This window comes from Rhinoraja longicauda, chromosome 6 (genome assembly GCF_053455715.1).
Source record: "Rhinoraja longicauda isolate Sanriku21f chromosome 6, sRhiLon1.1, whole genome shotgun sequence".
NCBI classification, from domain to species: Eukaryota; Metazoa; Chordata; class Chondrichthyes; order Rajiformes; family Arhynchobatidae; genus Rhinoraja; species Rhinoraja longicauda.
The window spans coordinates 8,087,902-8,111,577 of NC_135958.1; the positions used below are offsets into that span (position 1 = coordinate 8,087,902).

The 23,676-nt window shown below is 47.4% G+C and overlaps 1 protein-coding gene across 1 annotated transcript in view; it reads right to left on the reverse strand.

Annotated features, from left to right (window-relative positions):
• adcy7 (adenylate cyclase 7) overlaps window positions 1–23,676 on the reverse strand; it is a 47,655-nt gene that overhangs the window by 8,685 nt on the left and 15,294 nt on the right. The window contains 15 exon segments of the mRNA XM_078400403.1: window positions 183–329; window positions 2,206–2,364; window positions 2,898–2,988; window positions 4,124–4,293; window positions 6,085–6,138; window positions 8,370–8,423; window positions 9,308–9,358; window positions 10,032–10,166; window positions 12,111–12,195; window positions 12,289–12,386; window positions 14,230–14,299; window positions 15,375–15,455; window positions 17,385–17,428; window positions 18,813–19,004; window positions 22,456–22,588. Coding sequence (XP_078256529.1) covers window positions 183–329; window positions 2,206–2,364; window positions 2,898–2,988; window positions 4,124–4,293; window positions 6,085–6,138; window positions 8,370–8,423; window positions 9,308–9,358; window positions 10,032–10,166; window positions 12,111–12,195; window positions 12,289–12,386; window positions 14,230–14,299; window positions 15,375–15,455; window positions 17,385–17,428; window positions 18,813–19,004; window positions 22,456–22,588 — 1,564 coding nt within the window.

Consider the following 23,676-nt stretch of genomic DNA (forward strand, 5'->3'; position numbering starts at 1 on the left):
GACATCTTCGTTTGGGCTTTGAGTCACAGACAGCGCCCGAGGTCAGGATCGAACCCGGGTCTCTGGGCCCAGTGAGGCAGCAGTTCTACCCGCTGCAACAAGGCAGCAAAAATATGCGGTGTGCACGATAGTATACAATAATTAAATGGCAATAAAAAAAATATGGCTAAAAAAAACCCTACCTCGTCAAAGTCTGCGATTATTTCATTGAGTAATCTGAGGCACTCCAGTCCCTCTTTATTTACATCGCACTCTGTGTAAAACTCCTTAAAGTTAGGAACCGAGGCAAACATGATGCAGACACAGTCATACGACTGATGATACAGATCCTGTGGAAAATCATATGAAAAACAGAGGTGAAGTTAAATAAAAGTTTATATGTTCAATGTTTTTTTTCACACAGAGAGTGGTGAATCTGTGGAATTCTCTGCCACAGAAGGTAGTTGAGGCCAGTTCATTGGCTATATTTAAGAGGGAGTTAGATGTGGCCCTTGTGGCTAAAGGGAACAGGGGGTATGGAGAGAAGGCAGGTACGGGATACTGAGTTGGATGATCAGCCATGATCATATTGAATGGCTCGAAGGGCCGAATGGCCTACTCCTGCACCTATTTTCTATGTTTCTATGCACATTAAACAGCATTTCTGTTCAGCACCTCATATTTCACTTGGGCAGCTTACACCCCAGCGGTATGAACATAGACTTCTCTAACTTTAAGTAACCCTTGCTTTCCCTCTCTCTCCATCCCTCCCCTTCCCAGTTCTCCGACCAACCTGACTGTCTCCGACTACATTTTATCTCTGTTTGTTCTGTTGTCGCCTTCTCCCAGCTAACAATGATCTATTCTACATTTTCCTTGATTTCCATTCCCTTTGCCCTGTTTTCACACCTTGCACTTCCTGATCTATGTATCTTCCCCTCCCCTGACATCAGTCTGAAGAAGGGTCTCGACCCGAAACGCCGCCCATTCCTTCTCTCCAGAGACGCTGCCTGTCCCGCTGAGTTACTCCGGCATTTTGTGTGTCTACTGCCAAAGGAATGCTCGTGCCAATCTCAGAGATCAACGGTTCCTCAGTTTAACAACGAGCTTCAAAGAGAGCAGATACAAGGATCATAAGGTCATAAGTGATAGGAGCAGAATCAGGCCATTCAGCCCATCAAGTGTACTCTGCCATTCAATCATGGCTGATCCATCTCTCCATCCTAACCCCATTCTCCTGCCTTCTCCCCATAACCCCTGACACCCGCACTAATCAAGAATCTGTCTATCTCTGCCTTAAAAAAATCCGTTGACTTGGCCTCCACAGCCTTCTGTGGCAAAGAATTCCACAGATTCACCACCCTCTGACTAAAGAAATTCCTCCTCATCTCCTTCCTAAAACAACGTCCTTTAATTCTGAGGCTCAGCCGGTTGGATTTTCCCCTCACCCTCACCTGGTGGTGACTTGTAAACGCACAGCTGTCAGTGGCATCTCAACTAGACGTACAACCACTACCGTCTTAGTCAAAGATCAAAGAACAGTACAGAAGATAAGACACAAAGTGCTGGAGTAACTCAGCGGGACAGGCAGCATCTCTGGAGAAAAGGAATGGGTGGCGTTTCCGGTCCCTTCTTGAGGCAATAGAACAATAAAATCACAGGAACTGGCCCTTCAACCCACAATGTCCTGGCCCAACATGATTTTTTTTTTAGATTTAGAGATACAGCGCAGAAACAGGCCCTTCGGCCCACCAAGTCTGCACCGCCCAGCGATCCCTGCACACTAACACTATCCTACACCCACTAGAGACAATTTTTACATTTGCCCAGCCAATTAACCTACATACCTGTACGTCTTTGGAGTGTGGGAAGAAACCGAAGGTCTCGGAGAAAACCCACGCAGGTCACGGGGAGAACTTACAAACTCCGTACAGACGGCGCCCGTAGTCAGGATCGAACCTGAGTCTCCGGCGCTGCATTCGCTGTAAAGCAGCAACTCTACCGCTGCGCCACCGTGCCGCTTCCACATGGACCATATCCCTCCGTTCCCTGCGAATCCATGCGCCGATGTAAAGGTCTTAAACATCACTGTTGTACCTGCCTCCCCCACCACCCCTGGCAGCACGTTCCAGCCAACCACCCTCCGCGTAAAGGCAACGTTGAGGGTGGAGGAGTCTAAAACTGGAGGGCATCTGTTTAAGATGGTGGGTGGGAAGATATTCATACCTCATTCTTCTTTTTTTCACCGATGAAGTGCTTTGCAACATGTCCTGGCAACACGTTTTCCAACAAAAGACGATTGAGATTCTCCATCGTCTCAATTTCCTCTCTCTCCCTTTTAAATTTATTCTTCCACAGGAAGTCTAACCGACAGTAATATGCACTCTGCAAAGAAGTAGAATACACTGTTTTGTCTGCATCTCGCTCAACCACTCAAAATAGTCACGGGTGTATCATCGAAGGTAGACACAAAATGGTGGAGTAACTCAGCGGGACAGGCAGCATCTCTGGGGAGAAGGAATGGGTGACGTTTCGGGTCGAGACCCTTCTTCAGTTTGAATAACGGCAGTGAGATCAAGGCCAATGGGTTATCGAGTGCTCTCCCAGTAATGAAAATAGATCATGTAAAAAAATAACTGCAGATCCTGGTACAAATCGAAGGTATTTATTCACAAAATGCTGGAGTAACTCAGCAGGTCAGGCAGCATCTCAGGAGAGAAGGAATGGGTGACGTTTCGGGTCGAGACCCTTCTTCAGTCTGAAGAAGGGTCTCGACCCTAAACATCACCCATTCCTTCTCTCCCGAGATGCTGCCTGACCTGCTGAGTTACTCCAGCATTTTGTGTCTATCTTCAGTGTAAACCAGCAACTGCAGTTCCTTCCTTCACAGTATATCACCGGCGACCTGTTACTTTTACCTGTTTTATTAAGAACAGCAGTGTAAATCCAAACAGGAGGAGGTAAAAACTACCCATAATCTTTGGGTTTTTCGTGGGACTAGGCGTCGCGCTAAAGAAAAACAAAATTGACAAAATATTATTCAAATACCATTTGACTCCAGGCATAACTGATTTATGATGCACATGAAAAAATTATTCTGCATCATTTGTTTACAAATATATACATTTTTCAAAGAGGTCAGTGTCCAGAAATTGGCAGTGTTCAGCATTAAGTAACTGAAGATGGATTTTGTCTTTCATGAGTTCAGGGCGGCACGGTGGCGTAGCGGTAGAATTACTGCCTTAAGAGCGCCAGAGACCCGGGTTGGCTCCTGGCTCTGGGCGCTATCTGTACGGAGTTTATACGTTTGCCCCGTGACTAACGTGGGTTTTCTCCGGGTGCTCCGGTTTCCTCCCACACTCCCAAGACGTTGCAGGTTTGTAGGTTTCTGTAAACTGTCCCTAATGTGCAGGATGCAAAACTGGGATAACAACATAGAACTCGTGTGAATGGGTGTTGGTTAATTGGCCTGTGTAAACTTGTAGATTGTCCCTAGTGTGTAGGATAGCACTAGTGTGAGGAGTGAACATTGGTCTCCAGGGGCGGACTCTTCGAGCCGAAGGGACTGTTTCCATTCTGTATCTCTAATGTCTAAATGTCTAAATGCAAAGCGATGTCTATCAGTGAGTGATTAGAGAGAGGATAAATTGCAGAGGTTTAACATTTTCTGTTGGTGAAATCATAAGTTCACAAGTGATAAGGGCAGAGTTAGGCCATTCGGCCCATCAAGTCCACTCTGCCATTCCAATCGTGGCTGATCTATCTCATAAGTGACAGGAGTTAGGCCATTCATCCCATCTACACCATTCAATCGTGGCTGATCTATCTCTCCCTCCTAACCCCATTCTCCTGCCTTCTCCCCATAACCTCTGACACCCGCACTAATCAAGAATCTATCTATCTCTGCCTTAAAAATATCCACTGACTTGTGGCCTCCACAGCCTTCTGTGTCAAAGAATTCCACTGATTCGCCACCCTCTGACTAAAGATTTTTTTCCTCATCTCCTTCCTAAAAGTACGTCCTTTAATTCTGAGGCTGTGACCTCTAGTCCTGCACTCTCCCACCATTGTGTGGGACTCTCCACATCTTTCCCTCTCAACCCCATTGTCCCGCCTTCTCCCCGTAACCCCTGACAAATCATACCTGCCATAGAGAAATCTCTTGTACTCCTCGAACAAGGAAGCATAATTCTTCAGGAAAATGATGTTGTAGACCACGCAGGCAATAATTAAGAGGAGAGCTTTTACTTCAAAGCTAATCCTGAGGAAGACTGAACAGGCGATGAGTCCCAGGATACAGCAATACACGTAATACTACAAAAAGTACAATTAAAACAATTAGAGAATGCACCTGGTTAAACAATTAGTTAATCATTTGAAAATTTTTATCTTTAGCGATACATCGCGGAAACTGGCCCTTCGGCCCGTCTAGTCCGTGCCGACCAGCGATCACCGCTTAGGGTCTCGACCCAGAATGTCACGCATTCCGTCTCTCCAGAGATGCTGCCTGTCCCGCTGAGTTACTCCAGCATTTCGTGTTTATCTTCGGTGTAAACCAGCACCTGCAGTTCCTTCCTACACATCACCTCTCACACTATCCCACACACACACCAGGGACAATGTTACCACTTACCAGAACCCAATTAACCTGCAAACCTGCGTGCCTTTGGAGCGTTGGTGGAAACCGGAGCACCCGGAGAAAACCCACGCAGGTCACGGGGAGAATGTAAAATTCCGTACAGACAGCACCCGTGGTCAGGATTGAACCCGGGACTCTGGCGCCGTGAGGCAGCAACTCTACCGCCGCGCCACCGTGCCGCCTTCAAGAGATTAGACTATTTTTGACCAATGTCGGCATAGCGGGCAGCTGGTAGAGCTGCTGCCTTACCGCGCCCGAGACCCGGCTTCAATCCTGCCCTCGGGTGTTGTCTGCTAGCGCGTTCTCCCTGTAACCACGTGGGTTTCCTCCGGGTGCTCAGGTTTCTTCCCACACCCGAAAGACGTGCGATGAATTAGCCTCTGTAAATCGCCTCTGGTGTGCAGGGAGCGCATGCGAAAGTGGGATTACATGGAACTAGTGTGAGTGGGAGACCGCTGGTTGGCGTGGACTCGGTGGGGCGAAGGGCCTGTTTCCATACTATATCTTTTAATCAATCAATTTCAAATCAATGATGTATGGATTTATTAGTCACTGAGGCACCAGCTGTACACTGTTCTTATTGAAATTCATAATTGTGGCTTCGGATTTAATAATAAGCATTCACTGCCTGTGGAATTCTCTGCCACAGAGGGCAGTGGAGGCCAAATCACTGGATGGATTTAAGAGAGAGTTAGATAGAGCTCTAGGGGCTAGTGGAATCAAGGGATATGGGGAGAAGTCAGGCACGGATTACTGATTGTGGATGATCAGCCATGATCACAATGAATGGCGGTGCTGGCTCGAAGGGCCTAATGGCCTCCTCCTGCACCTGTTTTCTATGTTTCTATGTTTCTTGCCTTCACCGCATAACCACTGACTCCCGTACTATTCAGGAATCTATCCATCTCTACCTTGTGTTGTTATGATAGCAATATTTTTTAACAAGAGAAAATGTTGTATGTCTCTTTATTGGAGTTAACAAAACTTAGTGTCCCATTGCACGACTTACAGGCACTAAAATGCTCTCACAGTCTTGTGGCATAGACAATAGACAATAGGTGCAGGAGGTGGCCATTCGGCCCTTCGAGCCAGCACCGCCATTCAATGTGATCATGGCTGATCATTCTCAATCAGTACCCCGTTCCTGCTTTCTCCCCATACCCCCTGATATCATCTAATATAACACAGAAACATTTTCATTTGCTAACATCAGAGGCCCCATAGCAGAAGGGTCCACGTCGCGGTGCTGGAAACTGGAAGTGTCCTGAGCTAATTCTGCCACCACCATCGTCTTTTGTACAAGTGATGGCCCCCACTGATTGTCGCCGGAAGCTTCCACCCTTTTCAGGACGGAAAGAAGAAGACGCTGGCATCGGAATGAAAACTCAAGAGCGTTTAATTGTCATATGTACCGAGATGGGGGAATGAAATTCTTACTTGCAGCTATAAAATGTAAATACACTCACTGGAAGATAGTAGCTCTCACTCCCTGTAGACTCTGTGTTATTTTGTAAGTAATCCTGGAAACAGAACGATAGTGTTTAAAGCAGCGTACATTTTTTAACCACATTGTGTAAGAAAATAACTGCAGTTGCTGGTACAAATCGAAGGTATTTATTCACAGAATGCTGGAGTAACTCAGCAGGTCAGGCAGCATCTCAGGAGAGAAGGAATGGGTGACGTTTCGGGGTCGAGACCCTTCTTCAGACTGAAGAAACGTCACCCATTCCTTCTCTCCTGAGATGCTGCCTGACCCGCTGAGTTACTCCAGCATTTTGTGAATAAATACCTTTTTTAACCACATTGTTCAGTTCTAAAATAAGCAAGAGAGCAGTTTATCTTATAGAATCTTTAGCCATCAAAATGGACACACGTTTCTTGAGGAAAATTATGTGCTAAATCATGCTTTAAGAGGAATGATTAAGGGCGGCACGGTGGCGCAGCGGTAGAGTTGCTGCCTTACAGCGCCAGAGACCCGGTTTCGATGCCGACTGCGGGCGCTGTCTGTACGGTGTTTGTACGTTCTCCCCGTGACCTGCGTGGGTTTTCTCCGGGATCTTCGGTTTCCTCCCACACTCCAAAGACGCATAAGTTTGTAGGTTAACTGGCTTTGATATAATTGTAAATTGTTGCTAGTGTATGTCGGCTAGTGCCATTGTGTGGGGATCACTGGTCGGTGCGGACTCGGTGGGAAGAAAGGCCTGTTTACGCGCTGTATCTCTAATCTAAACCTTCTAATCGAGTTCTGAACTGCAGAACCTCTGGTTCCAATCCACAACATCACAAAGAACATTTATTGAAGGTGACATTTATGTCTACGAGGTTGTTCTTCACCAGGTTAAAAATATCTTCATATTTTTGGCGGCACGGTGGCGCAGCGGTAGAGTTGCTGCCTTACAGCGCCAGAGACCCGGGTTCAATCCTGACTACGGGTGCTGTCTGTACGGAGTTTGTACGTTCTCCCCTGACCTGCGTGGGTTTTCTCCGGGATCTTCTGTTTCTTCCCACGCTCCAAAGACGTGCAAGTTTTTGTTAATTGGCTTGGTATAAATGTAAATTGATCCTAGTGCATAGGATAGTGCTAGTGTACGGGGATTGCTGGTCGGTGCGGACTCGGTGGGCCGAAGGGCCTGTTTCCACACTGTATCACTGAACTAAACTAAGGCTACACTCACAACCACGTTACCAGCTCACAACCTAGATGTCTGCAGCTGGAAGCAGCAATCTGGAGGTGACAATTTATATTGGAAGGTTAAGGGCAGAAATTGGTATTTTTAACTGGTTACTGAATTGCATCTACACATCCTAAAAGAGGCATTCCTCACTTAAATTCATCAGAAGACTGCACTGGAATTTGTCTGCCTCAAAATCACTGAGGGATTAATTCGTTCTCATTCCAAAAAAGGCATCACTTTTTAACTTTGTTATGATTATCGTTATATGTTTTAGAAGAGGTTATGTTTACTGTTTCATTAAACAAAATTTACTGTTTCATTACAGTTAGACGCAAAATGCTGGAGTAATTCAGCGGGACAGGCAGCATCTCTGGAGGGAAGGAATAGGTGTCGTTTCGGGTCGAGACCCTTCTTCAGTCCCGACGAAGACTGATCCTTCCTCAGTCATCTTCTTCAGACTCTGAAGGGTCTTGGCTCTACAGCACCAGAGACCCAGGTTCGATCCCGACTATAAGTGGTGTCTGCACCAGGTTTTACGTTCTCCCTAAGATAGACGCATAATGCTGGAGTAACTCAGCAGGTCAAAAGGTACTGAACTGATCAGAGCCAGTACAAGACAGTTCACTACCTTTTCATACCACTAGTTTCCCTCTCCCCTGACGCTCAGTCTGAAGAAGGGTCTCGACCCGAAACGTCACCTATTGCTTTTCTCCAGAGGTGCTGTCAGACCCACTGAGTTACTCCAGCATTTTGTGTCCATCTTCAAAGGAACAGTACATTTTTGTCCTCAGTGTAAACCAGCATCTACAGTTCCTTCCCGCACGTACTGTTTCATTGCCCTACTGCCAAGCGTCAAAATACTTTTGAGTTAGTGCAGCATGATCTAATAAACCAAGGCAAAATTTTATTTGCATTATCAAATAATTTTCAGTCTGAAGAAGGGTCTCGACCCAAAACATCACCCATTCCTTCTCTCCAGAGATGCAGCCTGGCCCGCTGAGTTACTCCAGCATTTTGTGTCTACCTATTTTATTTGCAAACATCAAAATGAAAAAAATATATATAAATATACTCACAGTAAGATAGTGATTCCCATTCCCTGTAGCATTTGTGCTATTTTGTAGGTAATGCTAAAAAGAAAATAGTGTTCAACCAACATTGCACGTAATGTTCAATGATTCTAAAATGCGTTAAGTAGCGGTGACTGCACATCATTAATGGAACTCTGAAGTTGGTTCGTCTGACGATTACATTTGATCTTGACCCCCCCCCCCTCCCAAGGCCAACCAATTGACCGATCAATTGAGTTCATTAAACAATTGAATTGAATACTTGAATGTTGAATTCTCCAATTTTAGGTCATCTTCTCACCATTCTTTCCTCTTCTTTCCCTTCCCCCCTCTTTCCTGTGGCCAAAATGCTGGGGTAACTCAGCGGGTCAGGCAGAATCTCTGGAGAGAAGGAATGGGTGACATTTGTCGAGACCCTTCTTCAGACCTCAAGGGTCTGAACCATCGCCCATTCCCTTTCTCCCGAGAGATGCTGCCTGTCCCGCTGAGTTACTCCTGCATTCTTGTGTCTATCTCCGTTGGTGTAATATTATACGGAAGGGGAAAGTGCACATCCCGTTAAACGGTTATTAGCAACAATATAGCCCTCCACTGGCTAACTGAGAAGCAGAAAGCGATTTTGAGTTTTTTGTGGCATAATCTAACAACCCAAGGCAAAGCTATCCAGGCAAGAATCACTTCGTCTGTACGGAGTTTGTACGTTCTCCCCGTGACCTGCGTGGGTTTTCTCCGAGATATTCGGTTTCCTCCCACACTCCAAAGACGTACTGGTATGTAGGTTAATTAGCTTGGCAAATGTAAAAATTGTCCCTAGTGGGTGTAGGATAGTGTTAGTGTGCAGGGATCGCTGGGCGGCGCGGACCCGATGGGCCAAAGGGCCTGTTTCTGCGCTGTATCTCTAAATCTAAAAATCTAAATGAAAAATAATATTTGCATTTACTCACGAGAGAGTCGCTTGTCTCATTTATCTTGCTGTGCATTTCTGGTATGGAATACTAAAATAAAAATAAAAATAATATTCAATATAGCACGTATCGGTGACGGCACGGTAGAGTTGCTGCCTCACAGCGCCAGAGACCCGGGTTCAATCCCGACTACGGGTGCTGTCCGTACGGAGTTTGTACGTTCTCTCCGTGACCTGCGTGGGTTTTCTCCGGGTGGCTCCACTTTCCTCCCGCACTCCAAAGGCCTACAGGTTTGTAGGTTAATTGACTTGGCGTAAATGTAAATTGCCCCTAGTGTGTGTAGGGTAGATAGTATTAATGGGCTGGATTGGACTGGAATAGCGTGGACGTGAAATGGCTGTTTCCACCAGTGGACCAAAGCTCACAGCCTCAGAATAAAAGGAAGTACCTTTAAAAAGGAGATAAGAAAGAAGTTCTTTAGTCAGAAGGTGGTGAATGTGTGGAAATTCTCTGCCACAGCTGTGGAGTCCGTCAGTGGATATTTTTGAAGCGGAGATTGGCAGATTCTTGATTAGTACGGGTGTCATGGGTTATGGGGAGAAGGCCGGAGAAAGGGGTTGAGAGGGAGAGATTAATCAGCCGTGATTGACCCTGGTCTCGGACGCTGCAAGCGCTTGTAGGTCAGCAACTCTACCACTGCGCCACCGTGCCATTCGTCGAATCTGCTGCAAATATTTTCAACGGCGTTACTGTTGTTACTCACCAGGTTCAAAACCGCAATGACCAACACAAGTATGATGACCACCAGAGTCAGCGGCAAGCGTAGTATCGGTTTCTTTGTCACAGCCTCAGAGATTCCAGAGAATGGATTTGAGGACGAGCTGTTATTCATCCAGGGCTTTGAAAGGAGCAGAAAATAATAGCACATTGAAATGTGAGTTAGTTAGCTTCGTTTATTGTCACGTGTACCGAGGTACAGAGAAAAGCTTTTGTGACGTGCTATCCAGTCAGCGGAGAGACAATACATGATTAAAAGGAGCTAAAGGCTCAAAGGATTGAATAGTGAAAGGCCTGGATGGGGTGGGTGTGGAGAGGATGTGCGGGAGTGTCTAGGACCAGAGACCGTAGCCTCAGAGTTAAAGGACGTTTAAGGAATGAGATGAGAAGGAATTTCTTTAGTCAGAGGGTGGTGAATCTGTGGAATTCTTTGGCACAGAAGGCTGTGGAGGCCAAGTCAGTGGATATTTTTTAAGGCGGAGATAGCTAGATTCTTGATTAGTGCGGGTGTCAGAGGTTATGGGGAGAAGGCAGGAGAATGGGGTTAGGAAGGAGAGATAGATCAGCCATGATTGAATGGTGGAGTAGACATGATGGGCCGAATGGCCTTATGGACCTTATGGAGCGCTGTCAGGGGTGGGGTTCGAAGGCACGCCTCCAGAGGAGATTGCGAGCTGAATGCAGCGCCTTTGACCGCTCGGCCATCCCGACAGTATTCAGGATGTGGCAATAATTTGGCAAATTGTAACGCAAAATCTCCAATGAGAGCCCAACAAAAATACAAAGGTAATTAAAATTAAAAAGGTAATGCAAAGGTAATTCATTAAAAAGGTAATACAAAGATAATTCATTGTCTTTCTTAATACTTTTGAACCATTTGTCCACACAAGTTGAAATTTCAGTAAATATTGGCATTTAACAGAATCAATTGTTAAAAGTGTGTCGAAATATTATTCCACTCTGAGACGATCAAATACTAGAAGTCATAGCTTTAAGGTGAAAGGGAGAAAGTTTGAATGAGATGTGCGGGGCAATTGTTTTTTTAAATACAGTGAGTGCCTGGAATGAAGATAGACGCAAGGTGCTGGAGTAACTCAGCGGGACAGGCAGCATCTCTGGAGAGAAGGAATGGGTGACGTTTCGCGTCGAGACCCTTCTTCAGATCCTTCAGTGCCTGCCATGCCTTGCCAGGGGGCAGTGGTTGAGCCAGATGTGACGGTGAGATTTCAGAGAGTGTTGGAGAGGCAAATGGGTACGCAGGGAATTGAGGGATATGGATTCTGTGCAGGTAAGTAAGATTTGGTCTTGGCATCATGTTTGGCACGGACATTGTGGGCCGAAGGGCCAGGTCATCTGTTCTATACTCACAGATGAGGCACCGTTGGGATGGCCGAGCGGTCTAAGGCGCTGCATTCAGCTCGCAGTCTCCTCTGCAGCGGTATTATAACAGGGAGGCACGGTGGCGCAGCGGTCGAGCTGCTGCCTCACAACGCCAGAGGCCCGGCTTTGATCCTGACTACAGGCGCTGTTTGCGCAGAGTTTGCACGCTCTCCCTGTGCGTTTTCCTCCGGGTGCTCCGGTTTACTCCCATATCCCATAGACATGCAGACTTGTACATTGATGATTGGCTTCTGTAAATTGCCCCCAGTGTGCAGGATGTGAAAATGGGATAACTTGGATAACACTCGGGCGATCGCTGGTCGGCGCAGACTCGGTGGGCCACACTGAATCTCACTGAATCTCTAAACTAAACTAAAGGCAACGAGCAGAACGTGCATCAGTATTTGAAGAAGGGTCTCGACCCAAAACGTCACCCATTCCTTCTCTCCAGACTCTGCCTGTCCCGCTGAGTTACTCCAGCTTTTTGTGTTAAATCATCAGTATTTAATGCTTAAGTACTTAAGATATCAAGCGGTTTTAAAAGCAAAAATGCAAAGAGTGTGTGTGTGTGTGTGTGTGTGTGTGTGTGTGTGTGTGTGTGTGTGTGTGTGTGTGTGTGTGTGTGTGTGTGTGTGTGACAAAGGTCAATACATTATCTCGGTTTCAGTATTTTCATTCCACTCACCTTCACGTGACCGGCAAAAGAGACAAAAAGAATTATCAGAAGAACAGCGGCAGAGATTCCAAACGATATCCCCAGGAGAAGATTTCTATTGAGAGAAACATACTTAGTAGAAGTCAGGTAAAAAAAAAAAGATTTTTTTAAATTAAAAGTGTTTAATATTTGCAGTTACAGTACTTACTGTGGCATGACTAGCAGATGGACCACAAAGATGGAAATGAATATCAATGTAGCACAACCAGCATAATATCGCATGAACGGAAGACAAACTGACCGATACTGGAAGAAAGGAAAGAGGCAGCCAATACAGGAATGAATGAATGAATGAATGAATGAATGAATGAATGAATGAATGAATGAATGAATGAATGAATGAATGAATGAATGCTTTATTGCCACATGTGACCAGTCACAGTGAGATTCATTGTTTTATACACCCAAGGTATGCAAAGAGTCGCCACATAAAGGGCACCGACAAAGTTCCAAAATATCCCGCTGCAGGTCTTCCTTTGTTCTCCACCCCCCCCCCCCCCCTCCCCCCCATCATGGTGGTCCCCCCAATGCCAGGTCCCTTCTATTCTCCCTCCCCCCCCTCACGGCGGTTCTCCCAGGAAACGATGAACACAAGGATAAAGAATACATAAAAGCACTAATAATATGCTTGAAACGATGCTATCTATATACTAAAATTCTTGTTTGTTTGTTCCTGAACAACAGCCAAAGCGGTACACGACAGCGCGACAATTTTAGGCCCACCTTACTCACCGTCGTCCCTTTGGTGCTCATGGAAGAAGTTTCTTTGGAATCGGTGTTATTATTCACGGTTTAAAGTTTAAATCTAGCTCCTAGGGAGGGAGGGGGGAGGAAGGGGGGTGGAGGGAGGAAGGGGAGGGAGGGAGGGGGGAGGAGGGAGGATAAGGGGGATTGAGGGGATGGAGTGGGGGGAAGGGGGGAGGAGAGGGGGAGGGGAGGGGGGAGGGGAGGAGGGAGGGGAGGAGGGAGGGGAGGAGGGAGGGGAGGAGGGAGGGGAGGAGGGAGGGAGAGGGGAGGAGGGGAGAGGGGAGGGGGAGGGGGAGAGGGGAGGGGGGGAGAGGGTGAGAGTGGAGGGGGGGAGAGTGGAGGGGGGGAGAGGGGAGGGGGGGGGAGAGGGGAGGGGGGGAGAGGGGAGGGTGCTGCACCAATCCAGGAGAGGTTTAGGCCCAACTTGGTCTTGTTTCATATAAAATTTATTTCCTACTTTGATTGCCCTGTGAACCAAAGGAAATTACTTCCAAGGGCAATGTTTTTTTTAGAGTGAGAGAGTTATAGAGTGTGGAAACAGGCCCTTCGGCCCAACTAGCCCATGCCGACCAACAAGCCCCATCTACACTAGTCCCACCTACCCCGTTTGGCCCATAGCCCTCTAACCTTTTATATCCATGTACCTGTCCAAATATCTTTTAAATATTGTCATAGTACCTTCCTCAAACACCTCCTCTGGCAGCTCGTTCCATACACCCACCACCCAGAAAAAAATCCCTTCGGGTTTCTATTAGAAAATGTTCCCTCTCACCTTAAAAGTATGTTCACCTTTTCTTGATTCCCCTACTCTGGCTAAAAGGCTCCATGTATCTACCCTATCTGTTCCCCTCATGATCTCATACACCTCCATCAGGCACAAAATAGAAGAGCACTGTCCCTTATGACCTTATGAAACTGAATGCAGCTACCAAAAGACTGCTCATTCCAAATTTCCGAATGCTGAAAATAGATTTTTGTTGGTTGATGTTGTAAAGGAATGCCAAACGAACAGAAATAAATGTGGCCGTGATAAAGATTAACTGGATCCTTATCGGTTGCATGGTGTCTTAGAATATAGAATGGTACAACACAGGAACAGGCCCTTCGGCCCACAACATCTGTGCCAAACATGATGCCAAATTAATGTCAGGGGTTATGGGAAGAAGGCAGGAGAATGGGATTAGAAGATCAGCCACGATTGAATGGCGGAGTAGACTTGATGGGCTGAATGGCCTAATTCTGCTCCTATCTCTTATGAACCAACAAACTAATGAGCCACGAGAGGATTTTCTTGAAACAACTTGAATACATGGCTCAGTAAAGACACGTTGGGAATACTTACTGCTTTTTCCAGTCCCTTTTCACTGAAAGATGGCGTGATACCAGCAAAGGTGCCACATTTAATTGATTCTCTGCAGAAAGACAGATAGGAATCAATCAATGAGAATGACGAGATCACACATGCACAAAACTGTTGCCAGCTAGATCAATTATCTTCACAAAATCTAATCTTTATTTTAAATCATCTATTTTTTTTCCATTGCAACAAAATCAACTGAGCTCCCCCTTAGACTTTAGAGATACAACGTGCAAATAGGCCCTTCGGCCCACCGAGTCCGCGCCGACCAGCGATCTCCGCAGACTAGCACTATCCTACGCACTAGGGACAATTTACAATTACAGAAGCTAATTAACCAAATTTCTCTGGAGAACATACCTGTCCATTTTCTCGGGAAATGCTGCCTGACCTATTGAGTTACTCCAGCACTTTTTTTTTGTTGTAAACCAGCATCTGCAGTTCATTGTTTCTATATTCTAAGATGTTTAGGTGCCTGGCCATCTAATGTAACTGATGAATTTTAATTTCGATTACAGTAGTCTTTTTTGTAATATACAAAAAATTGAAAATCTAGTTAATTTTTTTGTTAGAGATATCAGTTCGCTGTAACAGCACGTACCATCACAAAAATGTATTTTGAAACGTTAATACTCTTCTGTACAATGGGACCCAACCGCCTGGAGAAAACGACATACACACGCATACATACACGCACACACTCGCATGCACACATGTACACACACCACACGCACAAACATAAATGCACACAAATACGTGCACAAACACACGCACACACAATGCACACGCACACACAATGCACACGCACACAAACACAACGGAGTTTGTACGTTCTCCCCGTGACCTGTGTGGGTTTTCTCCGAGATCTTCGGTTTCCTCCCAGACTCCAAAGACGTACAGACAGGTATGTAGGTTAATTGGCTGGGCAAATGTAAAAATAAATAAATAGATTGTCCCTAGTGTGTGTAGGATAGTGTTAATGTGCGGGGATCGCTGGGCGGCGCGGACCCGGTGGGCCGCAGGGCCTGTTTCCGCGCTGTATCTCTAAATCTAAATCTAAAATCTTACAACATGCGCACACGCAAGTTTGCTAAATTGTGTGGTGAGAAAAACATCCCAATGCTACATACTTGTGTGAATTTATCCCGTTGATTGTTGTTATCATTTTTTCACGTAACTCCTCATCAAATCGTCTTTTTTGTGATTTGTTTCTAGAAAATAAACATTCTAGTTACCATACACAATGCACATGACATAGGGTCATAGAGTCACACAGCGTGGAAACAGGCCCTCCGGCCCAACTTGCCCACACAGCCCAACATGTCCCATCTACACTAAACACACCCACCTGCATTTGGTCCACACCCCTCCAAACCTGTCCGATCCATGTACCTCTCTAAAGGTTTCTTAAACATTGCGATAGACATCTGACAAATGTACAAAGCTTTTCATGGTGTTTGAGAGACCGATTTTTTAATACCACAAGACAGCTACAAGTAAAATGCTCCATCAGACAGCATTTGGCGGCTGCTTGTGAAGACTGGAATGAACGGGAACTAAAAGTGGATCAGAGGAGTTGTCGTGGGCGATAGCGAACACATCAAAGTCTCCAAACGCACGGTACACGTCAACATGAAACGCAAAGATGTCGATCTTTGACAACAGCAAAAAGGAGGCGATTCCAGAATTATTGGACTGCCAACTTGTCTGATAGATGCTGCAAATTCACTGCAACAGTTTGAGATCAGAAGGATAAGAGGGGACGTCATTGCAACATTCCAGCTTATTTTAGGCAAGGAACTGCAGGTGCCGGCTCGCGAGAAAAAAAAGGCACAAAGTGCTGGAGCAACTCGCCGTTTCCGGAGAACATGGATAGGTGAGGTTTTGGGTCAGGACTTTTCTTCAGACTGATTGTAGTCAGGGGGAGAATGTTGGAAGAGGGGTGGGGTGGGACAAAGCCTTGCGAGTGATAGGTGGATTCAGTTGGGGGGGGGGGGGGCGGGTAGATTGGTAGATGGGTGGACAAAGACCAGAGAAGGGAAGAAGACAAAAGGCAGTGAGATACAAAGAGGCGTGAAATGTGAAGTCGGAGGAAGGGATATAGGTGGATGGGGTGGAAGAAGGGGTTGTAGTTGGTTCGTTACCTAAAATTGGACGATTCGAGGTTCATACCGCTGGGCTGTAATTTGAGGTGCTGTTCCTCCAGTTACTGTGTGGCCTCACTGTGCAATGGAGGAGGCCCAGGACAGAAAAGGTGGTTCGGGGAATGGGAAGGGGAGTTAAAATGGTCAGCAACCGGGTGATTATGTGGACCTTTGGCCCTGGTGGCATGTGTTCTGTGCCTTTAGACCTCCAGATAGTAACACAACCAACCCTCTACTGTATCTCAAAGCTGCAACCGGAAGCCGAAGAGCAAACAAATTGGGATTAATTAAGCAAGTATTTTGGTTAAATACGTTTGGTTAAATACAGCTTGATGTTGTCAAGCTGGAAAGGGTACCGAGAAGATTTACGAGGATGTTGCCAGGACTCGAGGGTCTGAGCTACAGGGAGAGAGAGGTTGGGTAGGCTGGGACTCTATCCCTTGGAGCGCAGGAGGATGAGGGGCGGTCTTATAGAGGTGTATAAGATCATGAGAGGAATAAATCGGGTAGATGCACAGAGTCTCTTGCCCAGAGTAGGTGAATCGAGAACCAGAGTACACAGGTTTAAGGCGAAGGGGAAGAGATTTAATTGGAATCTGAAGGGTAACTTTTTCACACAGAGGGAGGTGGGTGTATGGAACGAGCTGCCAGAGGAGGTAGTTGAGGCTGGGACTATCCCAACATTTGAGAAACAGTTAGACAGGCACATGGATAGGACAGGCTTGGAGGGATATGGACCAAACGAGGGCAGGTGGGACTAGTGTAGCTAGAAAAGAAAGAAAATAGGTGCAGGAGGAGGCCATTCGGCCCTTCGAGCACCGTAGCTGGGACGTGTTGGCTGGTGTAGGCAAGTTGGGCCGAAGGGCCTGTTTCCGCACTGTATCACTCTATGACTTCAAGAGGGCAAAGTAACATCTGAGGGTTTTTACATTGTGACCGAATACATTTGTGGCACAAACATGCCCGTGTTGTGCTCACGAGGTGGTGTACACCTACCTGTCCAATGACCTGTGAAGTCCCGGGGAACGCATCGGAATTTCCTAGACAGATGAGAGAAAAAAAACATGTTGGAATACATCATAGAGTCGTACAGCGCGGAAACTGGCCCATCGCCCCAACTCGTCCATGCCGACCAACATGTCCCAGCTATACTAGTCCCACCTGTCAGCATTTGGTCCATATCCCTCCAAACCTGTCCATGTACCTGTCTGCCTACCAAGATGCCCCGTTTGCCCACTAGCTCACTGGACATCTTGGTCAGCATGGCCGAGTTGGGCTGAAGGGCCTGTTTCATAGAGTGATGCAGCATGAAAACAAGCCCTTCAGCCCAACTTGCCCATGCCGACCAAGATGCCCATCTACACCAGCCCCACCTGCCCGCAATTCAATTAATCTTGTGTAGGAAGGAACTGCAGATGCTGGTTTTCGAAGATAGGCACAAAATGCTGGAGTAACTCAGCGGGACAGGCAGCATCTCTGGAGAGAAGGAATGGGTGACGTTTCGGGTCGAGGCCCTTCTTCAGACTGATTCAGTCTGAAGAAGGATCTTGACCCAAAACGTCACCCATTCCTTCTTTCAATGATTCTTCTTGTCCATACCCCTCCAAACCTTTCCTGTCCATGTACCTGTCCAAGTGTCTTTTAAATGCTGTTACAGTACCTGCCCAAGCTACCTCTTCTGGCAGCTTGTTCCATACACCCACCGAGTCAAAATGTTGCTCCCCAAACTCCTGTCAAATCTTTCCCGTCACCTTAAATCCATGTCTTCTGGTTCTTGATCCGACCCTGAGTAAAAGACTCGGTGCGTACACCCTGTGTATTGCTTTCATGATCTTAAACACCTCTATAAGATCACCCTTCACCCTCCTGCGCTCCAAGGAATAAAATCATACCCTGCTCAACCTCAGGCCCTAAAGTGCTGGCATCATCCTCGTAAATCATCTCTGCACCTCTCCAGCTTAATTTAGTTCAGAGCTACAGCGCGGAAACAGGCCCTTCGACCACCGAGACCGCGCCGACCAGCGATCCTCGCACACGAGCAGCATCCGACAGACTGGGGACAATTGACCATTTTTACCAAAGCCAAATTAACCTACAAACCTGCACGTCGTCGGAGTGTGGGAGGAAACCGGAGCACCCGGAGAAAACCCACGCGGTCCCAGAGAGAACGTACAAACTCCGTAACAGACAAGCGCCCGTAGTCAGGATCAAACCCGGGTCTCCGGCGCTGTTTGGCAGGAACTCTACCGCTGCGCCCGTGGAGAACGTAATGCTCACGAGGTTGGGTTGTAAGCTACCCGAGTAGAATATGAGGCGCTGTTCCTCCAGCTTGTGTGCGGCCTCACTCAGGCACTGGGGGAGGCCCAGGACGTGGGTTGACCTCATTCACGGGCAGCATTGTACGTGCGCGCATTATGTTTTTACCATCCTGGTCTTCCCGCTTGGCGTGGAGATTTCGCTGCTGACGCTCTCCCGCTGCTGGAAGTGGGCGAACGGCTTTGCTGCTCCCCACGACTCCAGGTAGCGGGTCATGCGGACAGACGCTCTCATCTTCAGCCCGTCCTTCACGTGCCTTGGCTTCGGCAAATGGCGGCTCTTCAGGCTCTGCTGCGTGGTCTGTCGATGGAACAGCACCAGAGAGAGAGAGAGAGAGAGAGAGAGAGACACTCAGCACAACAGCTAAGGCACAAGAGTACGGAGTATAAACTGAGGAGCATCCTGGACAATACAGCTCACCCCCTCCATGACACGCTGGTCAACCATCAGTACCGTCTTCTTCGCTGCCGTGCGCCGGGGCAGCAGGGCGAAGGCCGCGGACGGCAATAGGATCAACAAACTCATCGGCGAAGGCTGGCTCCATCCTGGGGGTGGAGTTGGATTCACGGGAGGTGGTCTTGGAGGGGAGGAAGCTCCTCAAACTGCGGAGCATCCTGGACAATACAGCTCACCCCCTCCATGACACACTGGTCAACCTGAGGAGTACCTTCAGCAACAGACTGGTCCCACCAAGATGCAGCACAGAACGCCACAGGAGATCCTTCTTCCCTGTGACTATCAAACTGTACAACCCCTCCCCCTTCTGTCATGGGGTAGACTGAGATTGACTCACTCCCCCGCCCCTCCCCTTTGCACATTCCCCCAATCCTTTCCATTCGTCACTTTAAGTTCATATTTCATGTATTTTGTGTTTTATCACTGTTGGCAGATCAATTTCCCTCCTGGGATAAATAAAGCTCTATCGTATCGTGTCGAAGTTGGAGGTCATGTAGCAGTTGTATAAGATGTTGGTGAGGCCGCATTTAGAATATTGTGTTCTGTTCTAGGCACCGTGTTTTAGGTAAGATGTTGTCAAGCTAGAAAGGGTACAGAGGTTTACAAGGATGTTGCAAGGACCAGAGGGTCTGAGCTATAGGGAGAGGTTGTGTAGGCTGGGTCTCTATTCCCTAGAGCGCAGGAGGATGAGGGGCGATCTTATAGAGGTGTATAAACTCTTGAGTGGAATAGATCGGGCAGATGCACAGAGTCTCTTGCCCAGAGTAGGAGAATGCAGGACCAGATTTAAGGCTTTAGGTGAAGGGGAAAAGATTTAATAGGAATCTGAGGGGTAACTTTTTCACACAGTGAATGTATGGTGGATGTAGGGAACGAGCTGCTAGAGGAGGTAGTTGAGGCAGGGACTATCCCAACGTTTAAGAAACAGAGACAGGTACATGGATAGGACAGGTTTGGAGAGATATGGGCCAAACGCAGGCAAGTGGGACTAGTGTAGCTGGGACATGTTGGCTGGTGTGGGCAAGTTGGGCCGAAGGGCCTGTTTCCACACTGCGTCACTCTATGACTCGAATACCAACAGCAAGACATGATAGAAGTACAGTAAATGTGGATGTGGAGAGGATGTTTCCACTAGTGGGAGGGTCTAGGACCAGAGGGCCACAGCCTCAGAATAAAAGGATGTACCTTTAGAAAGGAGATGAGGAGGAATTTCTTTAGTCAGAGGGTGGTGAATCTGTGGAATTCATTGCCAGAGGTGGCAGTGGAGGCCGAGTCAGTGGATATTTTGAAGACGGAGATTGACAGGTTCCCGATTAGTTTTCAGTTCAGTTTATTGTCACGTGTACCGAGGTACAGTGTAAGGGTGTCAGGGGTTATGGGGAGAAGGTGGGAGACTTGATGGGCCAAATGGCCTAAATCTGCTCCTATAACGTGTGCACTTATGACAACAGACCATGGGAGGGGAAATGGTGTCGGTTGTTGCTGATTGTCCGCTCTAACTGAGTAAGGGATTACTGAGTAATAGAGTACCATTGTATAAATAGTGGAAACACAGAACTGCAGATGCTGGTTAATAAACAAAAAGACACAAAGTGCTGGAGTAACTCAGCAGGTCAGGCATTGGCTCTGGAGAACATGGATGGGTGACGTTTCAGGTCGAGACCCTTCTTCAGACTCTTATTGACTGGAACTGCAAGTTGAGGTGCATTATCGGTTACTAAACACTTTAACTCCCCCTCCCATTCCCACACTGACCTTTCTGTCCTGGGCCTCCTCCATTGTCAGAGTAAGGCCCAACGCAAATTGGAGGAACAGCACCTCATATTTCGCATGGGCAGCTTACACCCCAGCGGTATGAACATTGAGTTCTCTAACTTCAAGTAATCCTTGCTTTCCCTCTCTCTCCATCCCCTCCCCTTCCCAGTTCTCCGACCAGTCTTACTGTCTCCGACTACATTTTATCTCGGTTTGCTTTGTTGTTTGTTACCTTCTCCCAGCTAACAATGATCTATTCTACTTTTTCCTCCCCTTTGTCTTGTTTTCACACCTTACACTTCCTTATCTATGTGTCTCCCACTCCCCTGACATCAGTCTGACGAAGGGTCTCGATCCGAAACGTCACCCATTCCTTCTCCCCAGAGACGCTGCCCGTCCCGCTGAGTTACTCCAGCATTTCGTGTCTGTCTTCGAGTCGAGGTGAGGATCGATGGAGTCCATGGTCGCGGTCCGTGGGAGGCCAGAGTGCAGGTAAGGGGCGGTGGCGAGGTTTGGCACGGCCCGGAAGGGGCCGGGTGAGGCAGTGTGGGCCAGCGGTGGCGGCAAAAGGTCTGGTCGGGGAAGCGTGGCGTGGCGGGCCAGGAGTGGAGTCGGCAGCTCGGCCTAGCGGTGAAGGTCAGTCCGCTATCACCGAAATCCGTTATAAACTGGTCCGTGATAACAAGGGTTGACTGTATGTAGAGCTATCCAGCGGGTAGTCCATAGAGCTCAGAGGACCATCGGAACACAGCTACCAGCCCTGGAGGGCATCTACAACACACGATGCCTCAGAAAAGCCAACAGCATCCACAAAGACTCTTCACACCCCTGCAACAGTCTGTTCAAACTTCTACCATCGGGCAGATGATACAAGGCCTTCTACGCCCGCACCTCCAGACTCAGGAACAGCTTCATCCCCAGGGCCATAGCTGCTATGAACCGGTCCTGCTGAGCCGGATGGTCACATCGCACAGCGAACCGGCACAGATCGACTTGCACTTTATTCTGTTCTAAAACTGTTACAATTTGTTTCATTGGGTTGTTTAAATTAATACTGACTAGCTAATTAAATGATTGCATCGTATGGGAGGCGCATTCCCAATCTCGTTGTACCCCTGTACAATGACAATAAAGATATATTGTATTGTATTGTATTGTATTGTATTGTTATGGGAAGAATAACTTTAGTTTTGTGCGGCCAACTTTAGTTTTGTACAGTTTAGAGATACAGCATGGAAACAGGCAAGTCCGAGCCGACCAGCGATTGCCCTGTACACTCACACTATCCAACACACTAGGGACAATTTACAATTTTACCAAAGCCAATTAGCCTACAAACCTGTACGTCTTTGAGATATGGGAGGTAAGCAGAGGAACTGGAGAAAACCCACGCGGGTCACGGGGAGAACGTACAAACTCTGCACAGACAGCACCCGTAGTCAGGATGGAAGCTGGGTCTCTGGTGCTGCAAGGCAGAAACTCTACCGCCGCGCCACCGTGCCGCGCCTCAAATATAATGGCGTTACCTTGTAATACTCACCCTTGGGTCAATGACCAGGTAGGTTTTGAGCTTCAGCTCATTGAGGTAGGCATTTCTTTGGTGACCGTTTCCTTCTTCAACTTCATACGCCTTCTGCAAGTAGCCCAGTGTTGTGGCAGTAATGTGCACACGCCTTGAAAGGAGCAGAAATATCACCAGTTGGTCACCTTGTCATTGATGGGGGGGTTTTTTCACCTAGCAATGCAAGAGGCTGCAGATGCAGGAAACCTGAGCCAAAATCAAAAAATGCTGGAGGATCCAAACGGCTCAGGCAACATCAGCTTTGGTCACCATGTTATAGGAAAGATGTTGTCAAGCTGGAAGGGGTGCAGAGAAGATTTACGAGGATGTTTAGAAGGATGAGAGAGGGGTGGGGAGGGGGGACCTCATTGAAACGTACCGAATAGTGTAAGGCCTGGATAGAGTGGATGTGGAGAGGATGTTTCCACTAGTGTAGGTATGTAGGTTAATTGGCTGGGTAAATGTAAAAATTGTCCCTAGTGGGTGTAGGATAGTGTTAATGTACGGGGATCGCTGGGCGGCACGCACTTGGTGGGCCGAAAAGGCCTGTTTCCGGCTGTATATATATGATATGATGATATGATGATAGTGGGAGAGTCCAGGACCAGAGGTCACAGCCTCAGAATTAAAGAACGTACTTTAAAAAGGAGACGAGGAGGAATTTCTTTCGTCAGAGGGTGGTGAATCTGTGGAATTTGTTGCCACAGACGGTTCTGGAGGCCAAGTCAATGGATATTTTTAAGGCGGAGATTGACAGATTCTTGGTTTAGTACAGGTGTCAGGGGTTATGGGGAGAAGGCTGTAGAATGGGGTTGAGGGGGAAAGATAGATCAGCCATGATTGAATGGTGGAGTAGACTCGATGAGCCAAATATTTCTGCTCTGAGAACTTATGAACATGATGTTTCCGGGACTCGAGGGCCCCAGCTACAGGCAGAGGTCGAGCAGGCGAGCACTTTATTCCTTGGAGCCCCGGTGGATGAGGGCTGATCTTACAGAGGTGCACAAAATCACATTTTAGTTTAGCTTAGTTTCATTTAGTTTAGAGATACAGCGCGAAAACAGGACCTTCGGCCTACCAAGTCTGCACCGACCGGCGATCCCCGCACACTAACGCTATCCCACTACAAACACACATCAGGGACAATTTACAATTTTTACCAAAGCCAATTAACTTACAAACCTGTATGCTTTTGGAGTG